The following is a 24979-nucleotide window of genomic DNA, read 5'->3' as shown; positions in this document are numbered from 1 at the left end:
AATTTCACCAAACAGTGTATGGGTTCTTTAGAACTCATGTGCCTTAGCCTCTCCAGCAATTTTAAAGGCTAGAGCACTTCCGATGCTACCAAAAACTAACACATGCTAGATCAAGAAGAGGAATAGGTCCTACCTTCTGTGGAGGATTTGGCACCAAATGCTCAGGTAGAGTTCACAAAAGATACAATTTTTCAAAAGAGGTCCAAAACTACAAGATATGGGTAGCATGAAATTTGGCGGATTGGGTTGAAAGGGCAACTTTCAGGCAAAGCTAAATGGTACACCAAAGATAAGGTGGAGGAAAAATTTTCTCAACTCATTCAGTAGAAGTTTTTAGGGACCAAAAGCCTCCCAACATGGGGAGGTGTTATCTGGATTGGATCATTATATTATTTTTCATCCATCTGGATGCATTCAGAGAGGAAAAAAATGGATGAATTAGCTCATAGGACCGTTTTTACTGGCGGGACCCAGTTTGGCAAACACAAGGTCTGAAACCTTCCGAAAGCATTTTGAGGAATAACTTCTTCTTTTTTTTGGTAAAACTTTCTTGCTTTAGCATTGCATTTTTTCATATTATTTTACACACGGAGACCTTTCGAATGACATAATAATCAATTCATCAGAGTGCATATGCAAAATTTATGCCACTGAGAAGTTGACCTTTTTGAATCTTTGACCGGAGAATCCACTGTAAGAGCATTTTTACACCAACGTTTCAAATCCCAAATGGGATCCATCATCAGGGTTTGAGAATGATGATAAAAGAAGAGCAGATTGGAAATAATAAATACTCATGAGGGAGACAATTTTAAGGAACAACACAGGTCGGCTAGAATAATTTTATTTTTATTCTTAAATTTAATTTTTAATTTTTATAAATTATTATTATTTATTAAATGGAAATTTTTATTAAAAATTTCTATTAACTAGGATTAAAACATATAGAATAAGAAGGACTAATACTAAAATCGAAAGACAGAACTAAAATATATTAATATCTATATAAATTAAATTAATATATTGATTCATATTAATAATTATAAATAATAAATATTCATAATTGATCAATATGATAATTAATATATTAATTAGTAATTATATAGAAATTATTATATTAAAGAAGGGATAAAAAAAAAAATTATTCATATAGAAATACTAAGGAAATATATCAATTTCTATATATAAATTAAATTAATATATGAACCAGATTATATTAATAATTATAAATAATTAATATTTATAACTAATTAATATAATAATTGATATATTAAATAATCATTATGTAGAAATTAATATATTAAAGTATTCTAATGTTAATAATTTTAATTATGAAATAAATAAAAAGTACTGACCAATAATAATAGAAAAAGAGAGGAAGGAAAAAACTAACCTGTTTGAAGGCTTACCTGGGAATGGGTTGACGCTTTTTGATTTCACTGATCAGGGGAAGCCAACTTCCACTAATCTCCAAACCGTTGTCTCTGTTCAGATTACAAGGATGCTTCAAAATTTCGAGGGCTTCTCTGATTTTCCGTCTCTGATGCTGCTCTTCCCTTGCGATAATTGATGCGCTTTCCAAGCAGATGTGGTGCTTAGTCTTTGAGGAGTGTTCTGCCAAGGCTGAGGTACGAGATCTTCCATTCCTGATGTCAGCGCCATGTTCCCTGAGTCTTGTCTTGGTCATGCTCTCGAGATAGAGAATTTATCCATGTTTACCTGCAACCATATGACATGACTCTACAACATTGAACACAAGCATGCATACGTCATTTTCCTTTAGGTCATCCAGACTTCCTTCAACAAATTGCTTGATTGAAGGAACTTAAATCCCATGATCTGCTTCACCTTTTCTGTCATCGTACCATCATCCCATGAATTCCAAAATTTTGAGTTATTGATGAAACCCTTACTTCATTTTTATTGGTGCACCTTTCAACAAAGATTCCAATAGAGGATCTTGAGTAACCCCATTCAACAGATGTTTCCTTTTGACAGATGTATGATTATCCTTATACTAGATGACCTTATTCTTTATTTTCCCATAAGTAACACCTATGTTACTAAAGAGGTTTCCAATAAATATATCCTTCCATGGGTGGCTGTCATGGACTTCACATGCTTCCCTATGATGATATCATGAGCTATTGCTTCTAATGCTTCTTATGATGCCATTTCCTAACATGATGCATCCTATCATGCTTCTAGTGGTTCCTAATAATTATAATTTACAACAAGAAGAATTGAAAAACAGAACTTGAAAAGATCTAGGAGAGAAAGACTATCTCAATCATAATAGAGATTTGTTAATTCCTCTTTCTTGGACTTCTTCTTTTAAGTTTCCTCCACTTCCTCAGTGATATGGGCTTCTTCTCTTCCCCTTTTGTCATTCCCCTTCTTGATCTTAGGAAAATGTCTTTTGTAATGCTCATATTCTTGACATCCATAGAATTGAATCTTAGCCATGTTCCTCCTTTTTTTCTTTTTTTTTTTTAGAACCAAACTGTCCAAATTTTCCCTTCCTTCTTGCCATTGTAGCATAAGCTTGATTTTTCTCACCTGATCCTACATCAGATTTTTCCTTTAGCCTATATTCTTCAATCTTGCATAATGACCATAGATCCTGGAATGGAGTAGCTTCTTTCTTCCCAAAAATACTTGAAGTAAAGTTACCCACTCCTCCAGTATTGCATTTATTACAATTGTAGTCATTTCTCTATCAGAAATTACTTCTCCCAGATCTTGAAGTTGATCCCTCATTTCACATATCCTCATAAAGCATGAGGCTATTCCTTCTTCTTTCGACATCTTTAGCTTGTAGAGTTCTTGCCTTCATGAGATGACTTCTCCAGCATTGCTTACGGAATGCAACTCTACTAGTTTGTCATATATTTCTTTTAAAGTTTTGAGTTTTGATACATTTGGAATGAGGGGATCCTTGACGGATTCTATGAGAATCCTTTAAGTGCTAACTTCCCATTTCATATAATTTGCATGTGCTTGAGCATATTCCTTTGCAAGTTTAGTGATAGATCCTTTGACATGTTCCATAACCTCATTTTCAATGAGATTCAGATATGTCCTTTTCTTCCATGCAAGATAGTTTGAAGCCCAAACCAATTTGTTGCTTTCCTTGCAAAAAGACATTTTGGCAGATTCAAATGTGGACATGAATATACTTACTTGATAGGATGCTCCTTCTTCTTGCTACTTCCTTGATGTTGATGATGATATAGAGAATATAAAACTTATCTTTGATGAAAATAATTTTATTCAAGAATGATCCTTGATCCCATAGAGAGGGAGATTTATTTAGATCCTTTGATGGTGATGTATTTGATGATGATGATCAATGACAACTTATTGATGATGTATTCAGTGGTAAGAAACTTAATTCAATGAGAAGGAGATCACCTTAGAATATTGATGACAACGTTCTTGGTCTTGCTCCTCTAAAAATAAACTTGATGTATAAGTCCTTCAACTATAGTAGGGCCTTTGAGGTCTTTTGAGATGACTTGAGGATTCCAAGACTTCTTCTTGATAGATCTTGACTTCTAGATTTGCTTTGATGCCTTCCTTTAGATTTGAACTTTGAGTGTCCCTTAAAAAGATTCCCTTCCTTGACTTTGTCACCATAACTTTGATACCATGTTGAGAAATATAGGGCATCAAGATTAGGTGATTTCTCTATTAATGATAACTACTTGTGAATGCTTTTACTTCAATAGATTATGAACTTCTCTTTAGTTAGATTATTATAGTGTTCTTCTTCATCAAACAACTACTATAGCATAAACATTAAAGAGACAAGAGACAAAGAATGTACGTTATCAGCTAGGGCCAAAACCTCTCCTACTTGACAGGAAAACCCAAGCATTTTCTTCTTCTTATAGAGACTTCAATTGACGAATACCAAGACCAAGAACCTTGACCTAATTGCCTCTCCAAGACCAAAACACAAAGCTTCCTTGACAAGTTCCTTCAAGTCAACGATAGTCAACCTTCTTATTTCGTCTTCCTTCCCGACTACCTTTCAGAATTTTGGCTCCTTGATTTAGGTCCGCAATCTTCGACCCTAATTCAAAAACCCTAGTTGCAACTTCTAGAAAATGCCCTTGATTCCTTTGCTTAGGTTAGAATCTCCTTCCAGCTTAACTTGGATTCTCTTTTGACTTTCCCTTCTCCAAGTTCGATTACCAAAGAGGACTGCAATTCTTCTCAGCTTCTTCTATAGTAAATGACCCTCCTATTCTTCACGCGTGTGATATCAAAGTGACCCAAAACAAATCCAAAAATGATGCTAGTGACTTCACTCTCCCTTTTTATTTCTTCGTTGATAATGAGGCTCCTTCCTAAGTGATATTCGCACTTCTTGTTGCAAAATTGTTCTTAACCGAATTGCTTTCTTCTTAAATGAGGTCAATATGCCTATTTATAGTGGTTTTCCAATGTAAATAAGTTGTCTTGACAATTTCCTAGCCAACATGTCATTTGTAGTATCTTTATTATTTCATTTTGTAGCCGACTTGAAGGAGATGATTTTGCTTGGTCTTGGAGGGTCTTCTTATCATTTTAATGACTCATACAAAAATGTAACATGCCCAAGAAGGGTCCTTCATAATGACATTGACTCAATTCGAATTTTATGACCAATCCTAAGGGCTCACAATGGGAACCTTATCTAAAAATAAAATTCCTTGCTCATGAAACCCATGAGACAAGCATTACAATAATAATTTTATTTTCTTCTTTACATCAATTACATAAAATCACAGTTATACAGGCCATTATGAAGACCGAGCCTAGTTAAACTTTTCAACAGGAGAGTCTATATTGTAACTCTGGCTAAGAGTTGAGGTAGTCAAACCTAACCACTAGTAGGCTATCATGCTATGTTATAACCAAACCACTAGGAGACAAAGCGATTCCATTCTTTCAAGTGCATTTATTCCATAGTTGAGCAAAAATAGCCAAGAGGGATAGGAGGCAGAGCACACCGAAAGGATTGGTGCATTGTAGTAGCCCATGGGTCATAGGTTGTACTTCTTTATACTCGCAACCATATTTCCATTCAAAGAAAGAGAGTGGAATGGCCTCACCTTCCAGTTGATTTTTCTCTCAAAATGGTTTCCTAGAGCATGTCTTGTGTCAAATGTGTGTGTGAGCTTTTATTTTGTCGTTCTCTATTTTCTACATAATTTTAATTCATATGTATGTACTATTAATAGTAAGTCTACAAATCCAAAAATCTAATAAAGCTATAATAATGTATAATTTCATATTTTAAGTGTAATTTTATCATATCTGTTGTGATGCACTGTCCAGTGGAATATCAACGACAATTTACTAATCATTATCTACGCCGTCGTGGCTTTTAATTCCAATATCCAAATAACACATGGGTTCAAGCAGGGCACAAAGAGTCTCAATTTATTCTTGGAGAGAGATATGTATAAATAATAAGGAGGTTTTTCAGTTATTTTTCTTCAATAGGAATAAGAGTGCACTTGCTAGCAAATTCTCAATGGTGCTTACACCTATGTTCTCATCCCCCAATACTACAACATGTATTATCAACCCACTAGATCTGGGGTATGTCAACTTCTCAATAAGTACTCAACCAACATAGTCTTAGTGCTTTTGTCAACCCCGGGAACACAACACGACCCTGGTGATTCTCAACCAACAATCCCCATGGGTTTCTTAGCGTAGATATCACATAGCATCCCTACTACACTGGATTCTATTCTAGTATTTAAACACACGAATATGCTTAGGCCTTAACAAGCAATACATAAGCACAACTACCAGCCTATTGATCACGGGGAATACTTGTGCACCTCTACAAGCCTCTCTTATCACATGGATTGCATAGGCGATCATATAAGGCTATGTCAACATACGAGACACACAAACAAGAGACAAAACATGTTCCTCATTCTCTTGTTGCTTCATACATATTCTCTCCTCCCTCCTTGTGCATCCCCCCATCCTCACATCATTCTTTCATCTTTTCTTGCCCACAAGGCAGCCTGCGGACTCATCCTCTACTTAGGAGCCCATTTACTCCATTAACTTCCTACACAACAAAGCCATCCCTCCCCCAAGGGATTTAGGTGGTAACTTAAATGCAATGCATGTTTACAAGCAAATCCTTCTCCCGCAAACCTCTAAATCTGTGTCCCATCTCAACCAATCATCATTTTTAATTAGGCATAATTTACATGAATTGACAATTCATAATAATATTTGCAAGAGGGTTAACAAAAAGGGTTGTCACATGGTGGCCACCCACCTCGTCTACTAACTCAATGGTTTTCTGTTTTCTTAGCAGTTTTTTTTCAAGTCCCACTTATGGGGTTGTTTTTAGGCCCTAAATGATATTTGTTTGTCATTTAAGGGCCATCGGTTGCCATGGAATGCATTGACCCCACTCAAAGTTGTAATCCTTGGAACATGTCTTTCAATGAGCTATTGTGCACCCCAATTAAGATTGTATGGAAAAGTTACAACCCTAGGAGATTGATGTACCAACTAACCACCTCAAGCGTTGTAAACCTTTTGGTAGTTCATCTTCTATGGTTAGGGTTTTAGACCTCTAAGGTTCTTTCTCTATTATAAAATGTCATTCTTTCAGTTTCTTGTAATAGATTCTATCTAATGCACATAGTCGCCATCCTTCTCTATTCAAAGATAACTACCACCATTTTAGCCATTTTTTGTTTTACAATATTCTGTTATTTTATTTTTTAATAGAAGTTGCGTTTCAATATATTAGTGTGTTATTTGCTATATTTATGTGTTTTTGTTTTTGTGTTTCATAGCTTTCATTTTTCTCCATGTATGACGCATATCAAGAGAAACATAACCTTTGATAGATTGGGTTGAAAGGATGACTTATAGGCAAAACAAAGTGGTACTCTAGGAAGAAGGTAGAGGAAAAGTTTCCTCACCTAATTTAATAATAATTTCCACAATCAAAAGCCTCCTTAAATGGGGAGGTATGATCTAGATTGTATCACTATATTATTTTTCATCTATCTCGATTCTTTCAAAGTGAAAGAAAATTGGAGGAATTAACTTGTAGGGTCATTTTAATGATAAGTCTCAAATTGGAAAATTGGGGCTTAAAACCTTCCAAAGCCAATTTGATGGCATCAAATGACATTTTTAAAGCAAAAAATTTCCCTACTCGTGTATAAACCCCTTGGTGTTGATCGATACTGAGAGACCTTTCCAAAGGTGCAATAACTATGTTAATTAGACCTTATATGCAAAACTTATGCCTCCCTTAAGTTGACCTACTATGTTGACTGCCATGGTACAAGAAGGTTCCATTTCAATCATTACTAACACATATGGCGCTAGTCACATGTGGATTTTCAAGAAGATTCTAGAAGGTCCAAAACCGTAACTCTAATTGAGGGTTGAAGAGGTTAAACCTTACCCCTAGATAACTATTGGACCATGTTAAAAACCAGACTGTTAAAAGGGGAAGGGGTACCATTCTATATCATTATATCTTTTCCATAGCTGTGTAGAGCATCTAGGAATGAGAAATTAGAGAGTAAAACATAGTGGGGTAAGATTGTGTAGCAACCATATAGGCCACAGGTCTTAGGTAACTACATATTTCTTTATATTCTCATATTTCCATCATAGTATAAAAAAGAGCAGAGTAGCTTCACTTTCTAGGTGGGTTTTCTTCCATATGGTTTTCCTAGTGTAAATATTGTGCTTATTTGTGGATGGTGTGTTTGCATTTTTATGTTCTCTATTTTCACATTTTAGTTATTTCATACATTTAAGGACATAAACAACAATTGAAGAAAATGAGATCTAAAGGAAATTAACTTTTGTAGTAAAGATTTCGGTATCTTATCATATCTGTTATGACAAACCGTTCGAGTGGAATATCCATGAAAATTTACATATCAATTTTCACAATTAACCATACTAATATTGGGATTAGTTGGTGTTTGTTACCACTATGATAATGAATCATATATATTTTTTAAGTTATACTTGTACATATAGTTATATAATTTAATATTTAAAAGAAGTTAAAAAAAAATCATTACATAATTTATGGGACCTCCTAAGAAATGACCCATAGGATAAGTGTAAAATAAAAATAAAAAAAACAAATTGCATTAAAAGAACTTTTGTGATCTTTAATAAAATTGACTCACTTCCCTATCCCTTGGGTTTAGCTTGAGCGATGGGGAAAATTGTTTGTGATTTTTTCCACCCAAGTTCAATTCCTGAGACATGTTGGGCCATTGTGATAAGGCTTGAAGAGTAGGCGACCCTTGACATAGAGCTCCCTTGTGGGGTTTGGAACATCTGAGCTCTTGCTAAGTCATAAGTTATTGGTATATATGGCTTGCAAGTTGTTGGATATATTCTTGGTGTTATAGTAGTAGCTAGAAAGTTTGATTTTGTGCCTCACCTAAATTACTACAATGAATTTCTAATTCACCACGATTACCAAAAAAATAAAAAGAATTTAACTCCTCTCTCTTATTAGTACACCACAGGTTACCACTAAAATTCAAATATATATATATATATAGGTTTCAATCTTATCATTGAAAAATGAAGAGACGTTATCCTAGTACTTGTCAATGAGCAAAAGAAAATTATCACTTATGAGAAGAATGTGAAGACTCGTCTCCTCATGGGATGACTAAGTGGTTGACACAATGGGATGTTATCCCCTCCACCTGGTTTCAAATCCCACAAGGGAACATCTTTGATTCATTGTGATAAGGCTCAAAGAGTAGGCTCCCCCACCCTCATGGAGTCTTGGCTCTTGTTAAGTCATAAATTCCACGTATATCTAGCTTACAGGTTCTTGGATATACTCTTGGTGTTATAGTTGAGTCTCTGGTTCTCACTAAGTCATAAATCCATGGTATATCTAGTTTATAGGCTCTTGCATATACTCTTGGTGTTATAGTGGCAACCGTTAAGTTTGATTTTGAGCTTCACCCTTATTACTCCCATTAGTTACCAATTTACCGTAATAAATAAAATAAGAAGAACAAGTGTAATATGCAGCGTTGCTACTTAGTACTTGCCTCTTATGAAAAAAAGTAATTGATAGTTTTGAATTATATATATATATATATATCTATATATATATGTGTGTGTGTGTGTGTGTGTGTGTGTGTGTATGTATGTATGTATGTATGTATAACACTTTAATATAATTTTAAATTAATATAATATTAAAAACTAGTATAAAGATTTAACGTAATAAGAGCTTCTTCATAATCTTTTGTGAGATCATAATTTTTTTTCATAAGTGAATCGGTTCTATAAATTCAATAAAATATTACATCATGGTGGGCACAACTTCAAAACAACTATGGCCTCTCTCCTACCAAATTTTTTGGCCAACAGATAGAGACAAAAGGAAACAAACATCAACAAAAGAAAACTAGATGACCCAAGATCGGTTACCCATGTGAACTAGAATTGGCCCAAAACCAAAATACATCATGTCATCATCCTTAATCATCCATGTTACCCACATTTGGGTTATCAAGCCCACCACCCCCTAGGCGATGAAATGATTCATAAAATGAGACTCCATATGTGCCATTCTCCCTTTGAAATTATCCAACAAGGCTTGGAGTCGTTTCTGACCTTTGTGAAGGGAGACTAGCTAGTTTAGAATATGCCATTGGTTGTGTTGTATATCATTTAAGAAACTAGTAGTCGCATTGCGGTCATTGTATCTATCTCTAGCCAGTTGCTCAATTGTTACCATTACTTGCCAAATTTGCACCTCCATGGAGACAAAGGGTGCAACAAGTCCACACACTTCAGTGATGCAAATTGTTGCTACTCCAACTCCTCCCCATCACCCTACGTATCCATGTGATGCCCAACTCCTTGCTTAAGCTTCCCCCCTCTCTGAGACAACCCTCTTTGGTGAAGCATGGGCCTACTCGATTTTGGATTGTATGAACAGTAGAATCACCCCTAGGTCTGAAAATCTTTAGTCAATGATACGACCAATCCCTGCATCAGAGACCCACACCCCAAGCATTTTCCAGCTGCCCAAAAAGTAATTTTCATATGCATAGATATAGACAACCTCCAACCACAGACGACATGATAATCCTTCCAACAACAACACCCCAGCCCCACGCCCCCACCCCTGCCCCCCCCCCCCCCCCCCCCAACACTTATTTGGTCACCAACACTTTGGGCGAGCTGACCATTGCCCACTGTATCCTTCAGGCCAGTGAAACTCTCCGCACAAGAACATTTACACAACTCCCCTCCCCAGGCTGGACACTGACACCAAATAGCTCCTCCACGCCTCTGAGTCTTAGGAACATACAATTGACCACCCTGATCTAACCCCGAGGCTCCCAACTCTTCTAACATTGCTCTCCAAGAGCTCAAACCCACAAAAACCCCTATATGCTAACAAGACAAATCAAGAGAAACGGGCGCCTATTGAAATTAGGTCACCAAGACCATGCCAGGTCGTAGAAATTCCCACATGCACCCCAATGCCTAAACCATGTCTCAATTCAAACATAAAATACTAATAACTAAAACCTACAAAGATTCAACAAGACGGAGTTACCTGTGTAAAGGTACAAATTATTGTATCACTACCCAGGCTGATGACAAACAAATCATCAAGTGTCATTACCCTCCTAACCAATGTAATGTTGGCCTTGTTCTTAGCACTGCACCACAAACCCGGGTCCCAAGTGGCAACCTGCATTATCGACAGATCCACCACCACACCATACTCTCCCCTCCATTGTTCGCATTCAACACCGTAACTACAAAAAGAGGGAATGGCTCACCTATAAGGGCTCCCCTCACATCTGAACATATGTCACCCCAAAAATCCTTTCCTTCATCTCCCTCTGCTTGCAAATATGTTTGAATATCAAGACCAAGTGAATTATACCCATGAGTTTTTCCAGAACATTCGCCTATGAGGAACTAGGTGAAACTTGTTGAATACGCTTCCACATCTTTAATTATGCATGATATTTGCATTAATGTCCACGTCCTAAGCTTTTATTCAGGCATATGACACACCCTTCGGAGAAGCGAAATCAATTTTTATCTACAACCAGATTGAGAGTTTATATATATCAAACTTTATTTTGTATTTAAGTTTATACACATCGAATTTTATTTAAAAAAAAAAAGAATGCTCATATAATAGACTAATAATGGACACAGCGCTAGAGGTTGTGTACCATTCTAGTCAAGAACTTAGTGAATCGTTAGTGAATTCACTTTTTTGGTTTCCCCACCATTTCTACCTTTCTATGACTTGATTACCAACAATTTCTTTGCTATGTATAAAAATGTTATAAAGTAAAATTAAATTAAAATATTTATAATTTTGATTTTGAAATGAATTATGGTTTTTTTAAAGCAAAAAATGAGTTATGGTTTTGGGCAAGTGGTATCAATAAGCTATGGTACGAGCCCATAGTATTGTAACAAAATACATATACAAGTTAATAATATCTATGTTAACATGGGGTAAATATTCATGGTTAAGAATTTTGTTATAGTATTAAGTTTTAATTTAAAAGTGCTATAAAATAAAAATATTTATAAAATATTTTGATTTTGAAATGAGTTATGGTTTTTGGGCATGTGGTATTGATAAGCCATGGTATTGGCCCATGGTATTGTAACTTTCCGAGAAAATCATAGAAATTCTAGTAAGATTTTGATAAAATCCTGCAGGGATTTTTGTAAATCCAAGTTACAACTGTCAAAATTCTAGATTTTGGGTGCCTTAGAGGTTTTTGATGGTTTTGAATCAATTTCCACCATCGAAAACATGATTCAAACACGGCTACTGCAAGATTTTTTGAAGTTTTATTGCCCGATTCCGACCACTTTTGACCATCCGGGCAATTCCTCCGCCTCCTATCCTTCTTTAGCCTAAATTATTATGACACTTAGCAAATATGAATTCTTTTAGTTTTTATTTTTTATTTTTAATATAATTTTTATATTTAACAATTCAATTTAAAACCACATAAAAATAGTCTTCAACAAATTAGAAAAAATAAATAAAATAAAATAAATAATAATAATAATAATAAAAATAAATATATATAAATATAAATATATATATATATATATATATATATATATATATAATTTTCAAAATATTAAGTTTAATATTTATATTTATTAAAACTAATTAAAAATCATAGTTTTTTTTACCAAAATAAAAAATAATATAAACATGGCCGCATAACTAATGCTCCCTACCGCTTAATTTAATTATTGAACTTTGAAAGGTATGAACCAACTCCCACATTTGACTAAGGGTTGCAATTCACAGTGGGTGCGAAAATAGCTGCTGGCTCAGTGCCGTCAGCTCCTGGAAGGCAAGCTCCTGCCCATATTGTTAGTGAAGCCCCAGCACCCACTGTCCAGCTGGTCCAGGCCTCACTCGATGAGGCTTTGAAGTTTTCTGAAAGTGCCCTAATTTGTCGGTTCAATGGTTTTTGGCTGCGACTAACAGCTCTCCACAATTGGATCTCGGAGGTATGGAAGCCTATCATTTCTGATGAAATTAATATCTACCCCTGTGCTAGGGGTTTCTTTATAGTAGATTTTGAAAATCCTGAAAGCAGACAATGTATTCTGGATTCCGGCCCTTGGTTTTGGGAAAAATCAGGCCTATTCATGAAGCCATGGAACCCATCATTCGATCCCTCAACAGCAGTGATAACCTCAGCACTAGTTTGGGTGAGATTGCTAAGCCTACCCTTGCATCTCTGGAATCTCTCCTCGCTAAAAGCCATTGGAAATGCAATTGGGAAATTTTACTGCAGGTGTCCAGAAACAGAGGAATATGCCAGAACCACCTATGCACGCATTTGTGTGGAAATGGACTTCATTGCCGGATTCCCAGCGGAAATAAACCTAACAAGTAAAGATTATGTGTGGAACCAGAAACTCGATTATGAAAGTGTCCTCTTCCAATGTTGATCCTGCTTTGAGACAGGCCATCTAGCCAAAAATTGCCCAAAAGCCTCCCAGAAAAATCATGGTAAAAATACCACCATAGATCTACTTGGTGGGAAGGAGCACAAAAAGAACACTACACTGTCATCAAAGAAGAATACTCTAGAGAAAACTCTAAATCACAAGAAATTGGGCAAGACAGAAACAACTCTCAAGAGAATCATGGAGAAAGCCTTGCCCAACAACAAAAAAGTGCACTCGACAACCCCTCAAGTATCAACTGTTATGAGGATTTGAACATCGTGCAAAATAAATCTTCATTTAACAACAAAGCAGATCTCCTAGACCAAACTTCTTCTCTGACTATCTTCAAAAGGACGAACACAATTGATCGCGAAGCTAAGACACCATTGTCTCAAGAACCAGAAGAGATGAAGGAGATGCAAGATAAAGGAAGTTGGAAGACCGTAGAGAAAAAAAAGAGAGCTACAACACCAATCTCGCCAAGAAAGACGAGGAGCCAAACAATTAAAAATTAAAAATATTATAGGTCCGATAGACCAATTTGGTCTCAGTGGACGGTAACCATCATCATCATCATCATCATCATCATCAGAATACATCAATGCAAGAATTTGTGCGACTATCAACCATATTCAAATGTACACAAATGTCATGATAAAATTTTCTTTGTCACTCATAATTGGGCTCAACGACTGCCCCAGATTTTTCTTCAATGTTATACAGTGAGAAAGCTCATCCAAGTTTAAAATACGAAAGAATAAATTAGCTGCGCCAAAATGGGTGCATGGAAGTTGCACTTTATTTGATAAACTTCTTAGAATGATGCTAACAAAATTCAGACAATTGGTCTAATTAACTAATAAATGAAATGGACATTTTCTGGTATTTTTTTCCACAAACTTTGTGGAAAATAATGTAGAAAAAAATCAACAATTAAAAGTTTAAGATATTTAATATGTAAAATTTCTATGTTTTAAATTTTTTTAGGAGTGTAAATCCATTTATTCCTTCACAAGCACACATTTTAAATAAATAAAAAGAAAAAAACATCAATAAACAAAATATATCAAAGTATGAACCATAAAATGAAATAAATGAAATAATTATTGGTTACATTGCACCATATCAAAGTAAATAGATAATCACACTACGTTTGACACCATTTTCAACTATTCTTATTAATAAGGTCCTAATGCGATTAGAATTTATATTCATAACCTATGACTAATTACTTTGGTGTTTTACACAACCAAAAGTAGAGACAAAAATGATAAAGAAAAATGCATTATAATTATTACAAGATTCTAAAACATTAAGCATGGAACTTAAATAAGATGTCAATTATCATGTTACCAATCCTCAGTAGCGTTGTTTGGAAGTTAGGGTCTGCATCAAAAATATACTAAGCGCCATTCTCCTACGGCAAGGGCTAACCAGCTTGCCATAGGGCATTAAATGCCCAGGTATATGCTTGCTCTATAACAAAATAACACACAGTCTTTACTTTTAATTTATGTAGCCACCAAGGACTGTGTGTTATTTTGTTATAGAGCATGCATATACCTGGGCATTTAATGCCCTATGGCAGGCTGGTAAGCCCTTGCCATTCTCCTACAACATTAAATACTAAGCACCATTCTCCTACTACATAAATCGTAAATCTATAATTAAAGGACGATTTGGAGGTTTCCTAGGCAAAGAAAGCGTTAACATTCCAGCGAAGGCACCCTCTTTGTATCTTTGTGCGAAGGACCAAATTTTTCTAGCAGAGATTCCAATACATGTTACATGGGTAAATCGCAGTAAGATCCGAGGTAGAACCCGAGCACGTATCAAGTCGATTGGGCAGCTGGTGCATGGAATTATAACGGGGTAGATTTCGAACGTGACAGTTGGGAAAAATTAAGGTGACCTGAGGCAATTCAAGCAGATTTCCCGTTCGAAAGGAAAGAGGGAAAATTTACACCTGCAGAGTAGAAAAAAGATTAAAGAAGAAGCGAAATCCTTAGTTCACTTGCCATTTCCAGAGAAACATTGTCCACTGGTGTATCGAAGGTGAGCCAATTTTGAAGATACTTTTTGGCTTCAGCGTTAGACAATGGATTTGGAAATCCCAAAATGGAAAACAAATCAAAAGTAAATGTTAAAAATGGTAAGGAAATTTTAGATTTTGTGGAAGGAAATCATTTGGGCCAAGTTAAAATTGCTTCAGCGAACAAAACATGAAAGTGGATTTGGGTAAATGCAAAACAATATCAGGGCATTTAAAGCGCAAACTTGTCCGCTTTAAATGGGAACAAAGAAGACGAAAATAGTTCGAGAAAAAGAAAACAAATAAGAGCAACGAAAACAAGGAAAAGTCAACCATTTATAGTCCCACATCTACACCTCTTACTTCGTCATCAGATATTTATGTCCAAGAATTGATAAAGGTCAGGGCAAGGCTGAAAATTTTGGAAGCCAAAGAACAGGAAAGGGACTGCAAACTTTCAGAAACCACACTTGCAAATCAATGTTTAATGGAAGGTAATAGAATTTTAAAAGAGCATGTAACAATGTTACAAGATGATTTAGAGGTAGGAAAACGAGAATGGGAAAACATGAAGGTCGTATGGAAAACCATGAGTGAAACTCAGGTAGATACACAAATAGTTCAACAAACAATCATTTCCAAAAAGAAGGCAAAAGAGAACAAGAGGACATACATTCCAAAAGAAATCAAAACTAGAGCTAAGGACACTAATGGTTACATGATAGAGGAAAAAGAAGATGCGAGTTCTCATAGAGCACAGGAAAGAGAACACAAAGAAATAAAAGATAGGGAAACAAAATTTATTATCGGGGGAATAAGAGACTACGGAAGAATGAAAGCACTTTCATTTTGACAAGGGATTTTTTGAAAGAGAAAGCACAATGAAGAGGGCAAATTTGCTAAGCAAGGAGGGTGGGAAGGATATGTAAAGAGAGGCCTCGACCCATAAAAGTCATAATGGCAAGTGTGCAATACAAACACCATCTCTTAAGCAAAAAGAAACCGTTGAAAGGCTCACACTTCTTCCAAAATGAAGATTTAACTAGCAAACAACAAGAAGAGAGAAGAGAATAAGTGGAGAAAGTTGGAGCAACAAGAAACAAAAGGGAAAAAACATGTTTGTACAATGGTAAAGCGGTTATTGCAGTGTTTGGGCTTCATGGAAAAACAAGGCAACAAGTTGGCAATAAAGGAAAAATAGGTAATTCTATAATAGGGAGGAAAATAACAAGATCAACATGGATGAAAAGGCGTGAAGATTCAAATTTGAGTCTTATGTGCCAAACCGCGTAGCAATCAAATCCTACCCAAGTCTACATAAGTCTAGTTTGTTAGAACTATAGAGGTTACCTTTGGAGGAGGGGACTTAGGATAGGGCCTATTATAGAAGGTAAAAACATAATTTGTCTCGCAAAAACTCATGAACACGATGGTTGCAAAACTCCTATATTTGATGGTTATTTAGAGTTAGCAGTTTGGAATGAAGCAGCAAAAAATGGCAAAGGGTATGGGGGAATACTGGTTTTAGTGAAAGAAAAAGAAGGTCGTCACATTAATTTAGTGAAAGGAAATACAAATAAACAATATTTATGGTCAAAATAAGAGAAAATGAAAACCACATAAGAATTGCAGCATGCTATTTTGTGGCTCAAGTATCAAAAACTTACAAAAATAAGGGGTTGGACAACAAAGATCCATATGCAACTTTAAAGCAAGAGATTGTTGCATATTCTCAACAGGGAGAAGTTCTTTTAGTGGGAGATTTCAATGCTAGAACAACAAATCAACAAGCTAGTATTCTTTGTTGCAAAGAGGATCACAATCCTATCTGGCTCATTAAAGAGGAGAATCCTCAATGGTTGAGATGTTCAAAAGATGACAAAGTTAGTAATCATTTTGGAGAGGAGTTTCTTACATTGTGTGGTGCTTTCAACTTAATTATCTGCAATGGTTTAGATAGATGGAAAAAGTATGAGAACTTCACTTGCGACACATACAATAGGGCAGTCGTTGACTATGTTATTTGTTCACAAAGTTTAACAGAAAGGATAAATGAATTTAAGATTGGAGAGCATATTTGGGACTTAAAATCAGATCATAACCCAATTTATATAAAGCTATCTTGGTTAGAAGAAAGACAACATAGGAGGAAAACCCAATGTTCTCGACAATCGGCATCAAGGGGCAAAATTCTTCTAACACAAGAAAATTGCACTATCTTCAAAACAATGTTGGAGAGATCAATTCAGAAGGAGAAAATTGCACTTGAGAAGTGCAAAAGAGCAAAAAATAGGAAATCAAACTCAAATTGTTTTCCTGTGAATGCTTGGTTCAATGATGAATATAAAATGACGAGGAGAACCTTAAAAAAGTCAGACGAGGAGAAGATGTATGTAAAGCTATATAAGCATATTTTAAAAAGAAAAAAAGACGAGTTCATGCAAACAAGGTGAGAAGAGTTAATATATCTAATCAAGAATAACCCAAAGCTTTTTTGGCAAGAACTTCAACCAAATAAGAAGAATTGAAAATAATATTATAGTCAATCAGTAGTTTGACTATGCAAGATAACTCTATGAAAAAGAATTAGAGATTGAGCCTCCTCCCAGGATGAACACAACTATAAAGCTTTTTACATTACAGGAGGTGGAGGCAGGAATTAAAAAGTTGAAAACAGGGAAGGCAAAGGACTTGGTTGAACTTCAAGTAGAATATCTAAAGTGGGGAATGAACATTCTGGCACCGCACATCATGGAAATATTCAACAACGTCATTCGACAAAGATTCCCAAGAGATTGGACAACTAGTCTAGCAATACCCCTTTTTAAAAGTGGAGACATTAATAATCCTTCCAACTGTAGAACCATTATGATCAATCATTTGTTTGCAAAGCTTTTCAACGACATGGTAGAAAATAGAATCAGTAAGTTGGCAGACGTAAAAGAAAAGAGGGCAAAAGGGCAAACGAGTTTTAGGCCGAAGCATTCTACAATAGATCATGGTATCACGTTGTGACACATTATTGAAAATGTTTGGGGGAAAAAGAAGAAGTATTTTGCTATTTTGTTGACTTCAAAAAGGCATTTGACACGGTCCCTAGAAATAAGTTGTGGCATAGAATGGAAGAACTTGAAATTCCTTTGCAATATAGAGTTGTTGTCCATAGGCTTTATGAAGAGGTGAAAATCAAAATTAGAACTTCAACAAACATTTCAAAAAGTTTTAGAAGTGACATCGGAGTCAAGCAAGACTACCCTTTATCCGCTACCCTTTTTGGTCTATATATTGACAAATTGGAAGAGTGGCTAAATCTACAAGCTGGGGATGGTGTTCGGTTGGGGGAGTTTGTGACAAAGCTTCTTTTATATGCTGATGATCTTGTATTGATTGCTAAATCGGCTGATGGATTGCAGATGCACCTAAATGCCCTTGAGCATTTTTGTAGAGCAGTGGGGATGCAAGTCAATATTGGTAAGACTAAAATAATAATTTTCTCTAATAGAAAGAAGCAAAGCCAACCTACGTTTTTCTTTGAAGGCAACATTCTTGAAGAAGTAAATGAATACAAGTACCTCATGATCGATTTCAACAAGAAGTTTAGTTGGGAGGACTGCAAAAAGAAGAGAATTTTAGGAGGGTGGAAAGCATTATATGCACTTCAAAATAGATGTAGAGAGACAAAGTTATGAGATTGGAAACCGATTAGAGTGCTTTTTGGGCTCCTAGTTTGTCCAGTGATATTATATGGATGTGAATTGTGGGCTAGCAACATCCCTGTTTCAAAATGGAAACAAATTGAGAAAATCCAAACACGCTTGATCATGAGCAAGTTCAACAATAAAAACTTCGGTTCCTTATGAGATAATGTTGAGTGAAACAGGAGCAACTCCTATCGAAGCAATTGCTATGGTGCATCTTATAAGGTATCTAAAAAGAATTGTGTAAATGGGAGTAGGTAGATGTCTGAAAGTTATCTTCAATGAAGGCATGAGTGAAAGAAAGAAATCATGGATGAGACAAAACGACAAATGGATGCAAATATGGAATATTTACCTCAATGCATGTCCCACAAATAGTAAGGAGTTAATTAATTTTGTTACGGAGAAGTTCCATAAGCATATATGGGGAAAAGAGTTGGGTAGAAAGAAGAAGTACTATGTTCAAGAATTCAACCTTACTTGTGATCTCCAACAAAAATAGTACATTGGAGCTAGCATTCTGTGGAGAAGAAAGATTATTATTGCTCAATTAAGAACTAATTCACATCAACTTCGATGTGAAACGAGATGGTGGAAGAGACCTAAAGAAGCTTAGGAAGAACGAGTGTGTACTTTTTGCACTTCTGGGGAAGTGGCATCGGAAAAACATTTCATTTTGGAATGTAATACTTTCAGAGACATCAGAGACAATTATGGCAGTGTGTTAGCATCAATTCCTTAGCATTGTCTTTTCAGTGAGAGGACTATTAGAAGGTTGAGTTAGCTCGTCATCAATTGAGTAAGAAAAAGTTTGAATTACAAAAGGTAAAAACCAAAGAAGCTAATAATTCCATAGACTATTTGAAGACAACATTCTTGAAGAAGTAAATGAGTACAAGTACCTTGGGATTGATTTCAAAAACTCAATTGGGAGGAATGCAGAAAGAAGAGAATTTTAGGAGGGTAGAAAGCATTATATGCTCTTCAAAACAGATGTAGAGAGGTAGAGTTATGGGATTGGAAAACAATTAAAGTGCTTTTTGGACTCCTAGTTTGCCCAGTGATGCTATATGGGTGTCAATTGTGGGCTAGCAACATTCTTGTCTCAAAATGGAAACAAATTGAGAAAATCCAAAAACGCTTGATCATGAACAAGTTCAAAATAAAAAGTTTGGTACCTTGTGAGATAATGTTGAGTGAAACAGGAGCAACTTCCATTGAAGAAATTGCCATGGTGTGGCTCATAAGATACCTAAAAAGAATTGAACAAATGAGAGGAGGTAGATGGCCTAATGTTATCTTCAATGAAGGCATCAGTGAAAGAAAGAAAACATGGATGAAACAAAACTACACATGGATGAAAAAATGGAATATCTACCTCAATGCTTGTCTCACAAATAGCAAGGAGCTAAAGGATTTTGTTATGGAAAAGTTTTGTAAAAAGGTATGGGGAAAAGAGTTGGGTAGAAAGAAGAAATATTACATTGAGGAATTCAACCCTACGTGTGATTTACAACAAAAAGAGTTCATTGAAGCTAGCATTTCGTGGAGGGCAAAAGTTCTTATTGCTTAATCGCAAGAAACTCCCCATAAAAACTTGAATCGCCATATTGATAAATTATAAAAACTTGAATCGCCTTGAATCGCCATAATTTAAGTTTTTCCATTAGTGAAAATAAAATTTATATGGTTAACTTTACACTCTCCGACATGTGCGCTAAAACATCGTTTGAAGTTTGAAATTGACGAATCTATGGAAAAAACCCAGGATGATTGACGAATCTAGAAAACCAAGATGATTGGATCTTATTGTATATAAGCTTTGCACCATTAGCCATAATTTTATAAACTGCCACTGGCTTTTACTTGTAGTAAGTAAAAGCGCACACCATGCTGTTGCTGAGACCAGGTTACTCCCCTATCAGGCGTTGCAGTTTGGCTCGAAACGAGATTTATCTCTCCATTCTTCGCTTATTTATAAATCCTAATTCAGAGAATAAGAGACACCATGCAACTGGTCTTCATTTCAGGTTGACCCGTGCAGCTTCTACACACCTCAACCCCCTCACATATATAAAATGCAGCGTTTACAATCCCATCTTCCACTCATTTCATCTAATGGAATGTGGGCAACATGGTATGGCTGGCTCTGCGATTCTCCATATCGTTAATAGTCAGAAAATTATTTCAATTCTAAGCATGCGTATCAGAAGAATTTCTGTGAAGGCCAAGGCTAGAGCAAGGGATTCCAAATCTGAAGAAGAAAACGAAAGTGAAGGTGGTTTATCTGGCAGAGGAATAAGGGAAAGAAGGAAGGGACGGGATAGAATCGATGCTCTTGGCCGGCTTATGTAAGGATCTTTTCTCCTATATTTGCTTCAGTGTTAGAAAACTAGGGCACACAATGAGTGAAAGAGAATGAATAAGATATTTCATCTAAATGAATGCTAGAGCAATACAATCTCTCTCACACACGATGTCTCCTTGCATGCTTATAATTCTGTTAATGTAGTTTTTAATTCTGCTCATGTGAACCACCAAACTCTCAACATCTAACATCACATCTCATTGGTCACATAATATGATGTCTATTGAGAGTTATTATCCCGACAATCACAGCATGTTGGCTGTTCTTAACAATGTTGCTCTCTGGTCCAGGCTATTAGATTCTTAAATCTAGGGAATTATCTATTGTGAGTAGGTGCTGCACTGTATTATGTTTTAACTACCTTGTATTTGGTGTAGTATTGTTGCTGACAGTATTGTTCCGTGACCTAGGATAACTATTATTAGATTCCCTAATTGTTATCTTTTACCTCCTTGCCTAAACAGAGCTAGCTCATTTAAGACATTTCAGCACCTTACCCGAGAAAAGCTTAGTCAAGTTTGACCTCTCAGGACCTTACCTGTGCAGAGTCTCAACGAGGAACTTACCACCTCTCGGGACTAACCTGGTAAAACTTTACAGTCAGGAGCTTATGTCTTTTCCAACGAACTTGGTAAGGCCTTTCATTCGGGACCTCATGTCTTTTAGAACCAATTTGGTAAAGACCTTTTAGTTGAATTATACCTTTCAGGCCAAGCTGGCAAGACCTTTTAAACTTCGGTCAAGACCTTACTGCCTCTGAGGACCAACCTGGTAAGACTTACAGTCGGGACCTTACTACCTTTTGAGAACCAACATGGCAAGATCTTCCAGTCAGGAACTTACACTTTTTGTTAGAAACCAGGAAAATACTTGGGGGGTGTGAATCAATATTTTAACAATTTCAAAATTCTTTGGTCAAAGTAAAAATACTTAGCAACACAATAATGAATAACAATACACCAAACTCATAAATTTGAACACAAGATATTAACGTGGAAACCCAACTGGGAAAACCACCAACTTTTTTTGATTATGATGCAAAATAAAGCTCCAACTTCAAATTACATCAAATTTTGCGTAGGCTACAATCTATAGAAGGCTTCGACCTTCTTTCTCTCTGCAAGCACTAGCATGTTTGTTTTTTAAGGCACCAACTTACAGGAAGCTCCAACTTCCCGTGTATCAGCACCAACTGAAAAGAAGAACCAACTCCCTGTTATGCAAGCACCAACTCGCACAGCCCTACAAATCCTTCTTTCATATAACTTTCAAACTCAAATCATAAATGCTTCTCTGCCATAAATAAATTCTCTTTTCTGCTCACAAAATCACCTATTTGCTGCTCTGTCAAGCTCCAAAATACTCAAATAACTTGAATACTGTTTGTGCATTTCTGCTCATACCCTGCTGCTGCTTATAAAGATTTAGAACTATTTCTTTATTCAACTGATTTTCTATTTCCGGGTTTAATAATTAGTTTTACTTCAACTCTATGCTTCAAATTAACTGTTGTTTATTTTGTTGTTCAATTAATTGAACACTCTAATCCTCTTTTCTGACTTGTACTATTCTGATTAATGTTCAAGTTTTATCCTCAGTTAACCTCTTTAACTCTGCTGAACTAAAGTTGTTTTTAAATGCATGTCAATCTGTCCTGATTTGCAGTCTAACAACCTGCTTTAATTTTGGTTATGCTTTGTCTAAACTGATGTTTTCAATTTCTTTAATCTTTGTCTTCTCTTGATGTTAAATTAGTTAGCAAATTTAATCAAAGTGAACAGTTATTTTAACTCAGTTCTGTTTTGCTATTCTAATGCTCTTGATACTTCATATTGCATGCTGTACTGATTAGCAATTTATCTCTTTGTTTTTTAGTCTGTTTAAATTTCAATTCTATATTGTCTTAACTGTTGTCTTCATTACTGCTTCTCTGCGTTTTCAATTGATCAATCAATTAACTCATGCTGAAACTGCTTTTACTCTCGGCCTTCATGTCAACATTGCATGTCGCATGCAATTCACATGCAGGCCTTGCATGTCGCATGAAATCAACACGTAAACTCCATATGTCATATTGCATGTTGCATGCAATCAACATACAAACTCCATATGTCGTATGCAACTCACATGCATGCCTTGCATGTTGCATGCAATCAACATGCAAACTTTGCATGTCGCATGCAATCTCCAAACCATACAATGTTGCGATAATTGTGATTGGATTAAATCGACGAAGTTCCTGTTACCGCTCAAACTAGCAGGGATCCTAGGAGGGGATCTTATAGAGCAACTGCTAAGTCAAGTGCAACAATGGAGCAATAGCCCACTATCAGCTAAAGCTCCCTGCTCTTTACGGACTTTCATTGATTGGAGGAGACCCAGTATAAAGGGGAATCACTAGATGAATAGGACAGTGAGAGGGCAAAGAGTGATTCCTAAGGCCTATTCACAAGAGAGACTCAATGATATGGCTTTCTTGCTCGGGAAGCAAGGTGATATGCTCTCTAGGGAGTGCTAAGGGGATTTTTGAGGCTAGGGTTTGGGAATATATCTAAGACAGATGATTCCTAGGCTTGGAAATCCTGATGGAGAATTGGTCTTTGTGTGATCTTTGTGGAATTGGCGTCAATAGGTTGTGGGACCACACAGGACCAAGCAGACCCAAAATTAGGTCAAGGGTATGGAGTTGATCACCCAATGAGGGGCTTGACCTAATTAGGGAGGAGAAGAGGATCAAAGGACACATTTCTTTGAGGTTTGAATTCAATGATCCTAATGAGGACACTAGCCAAGGGAAAACTAGGGCAAAAAATGGTCCTTGAGCTAGGGCTTGCTATATCTTGAGATCCCATTGTTGAATTTGCTTCAAATTTGGAGGGCCTCTAGAGCAAACCTCAGCGCAGTTGTGGACCAAAAATCGAAGTGTTTGGATGGTTAGATTGTGAGATAATTGATGCCCTAGGTGACCTATGTAGGCTAGGCCTAGAAAAAGAGGGAGGTGAAAAGAATAAGTGTTGAAAATGATCACCAATGGAGGATTAGTGCCTTGTCCTTTGGGAGAGATGGAGTCAAGGAGAATTTATGGTTTGGGAAGAATTCACCCAATCAAGGAGGCCTTCAACAACTTCACATGGCATTTAGAGCATGAGAACAACTGCTGCAAGGACTTTATACTTCGGTTTGCAATAAATGATGACTTATCGAGATGTATTTAACATAAATTATCTCTAGGAACATTCACCCATTCATACATGGCCCATGACATGATGCAACGCTATAAAAGATCAAATTTCCACAATTTCGCATAAGAAAAGTAGTAAATTTCAGCCTAGTATAGTGAAAATCCCAGCAACATGCATGTGACAAAAGTAAATAACAAGAATAGCATTAAAAGAGCACTTACATGTAAGAAAGAGTATATCCAATCATCAACATATGCCAATAGTGAAGCTCCAAGACAAAATGAAAGAGATCCAAACATCAAAATTCATCCATTCATCCAAACTCGTCCTCCAAGAAGGATAGCGAAAATCTCACAAGAAAAAATAACTCAATCCATGTGATGATGATGAAAATGAATCATATCACTTCTATTTATATACTCTCTAATGAATTTATTTAGCTAAATTGGTCTAATTGAGCCTCTAAAATAAAATAATGTGCATAATAACAATACTTTTGTTAACAAGCCCACCAAATAGCTCAATAACATAATAAGAAGCCTCACAAGAGGGTCAAATGATGAACAAAGTGAGTCATTGGGCCTTTGAAGAGGCCTAATGAAGTCCAAGGGGTGCCATGATGAAGTATTTAATTCCAAACATAGTGGAAAAGGGTTTGGTCCCTTATTTTCCAAGCAAGAACCTGTGG

The 24979-nt window shown here is 36.0% G+C and overlaps 1 protein-coding gene across 7 annotated transcripts in view; it reads left to right on the top strand.

The window, feature by feature from the left end:
- Nucleotides 1-20488: 20488 nt before the first annotated feature.
- Nucleotides 20489-24979, top strand: part of LOC149224631 (uncharacterized) — a 447397-nt gene continuing 442906 nt past the window's right edge. For 3 of the 7 annotated variants that reach the window (XM_089386199.1, XM_089386198.1, XM_089386202.1), the window contains exon 1: nucleotides 20489-21092. In XM_089386199.1, coding sequence (XP_089242325.1) covers nucleotides 20632-21092 — 461 coding nt within the window. In that variant the 5' untranslated portion in view covers nucleotides 20489-20631. The remainder of the gene's footprint in view (nucleotides 21093-24979) is intronic. The other 4 variants (XM_089386200.1, XM_089386201.1, XM_089386203.1 and 1 more) reach the window with 3 other exon arrangements.

Source organism: Pinus tabuliformis, chromosome Q (assembly GCF_031772625.1).
Source record: "Pinus tabuliformis cultivar Carrire ecotype Pingquan chromosome Q, CPIR1, whole genome shotgun sequence".
Lineage (NCBI taxonomy): Eukaryota > Viridiplantae > Streptophyta > Pinopsida > Pinales > Pinaceae > Pinus > Pinus tabuliformis.
This window is presented reverse-complemented; position numbering and strand designations above follow the sequence as displayed.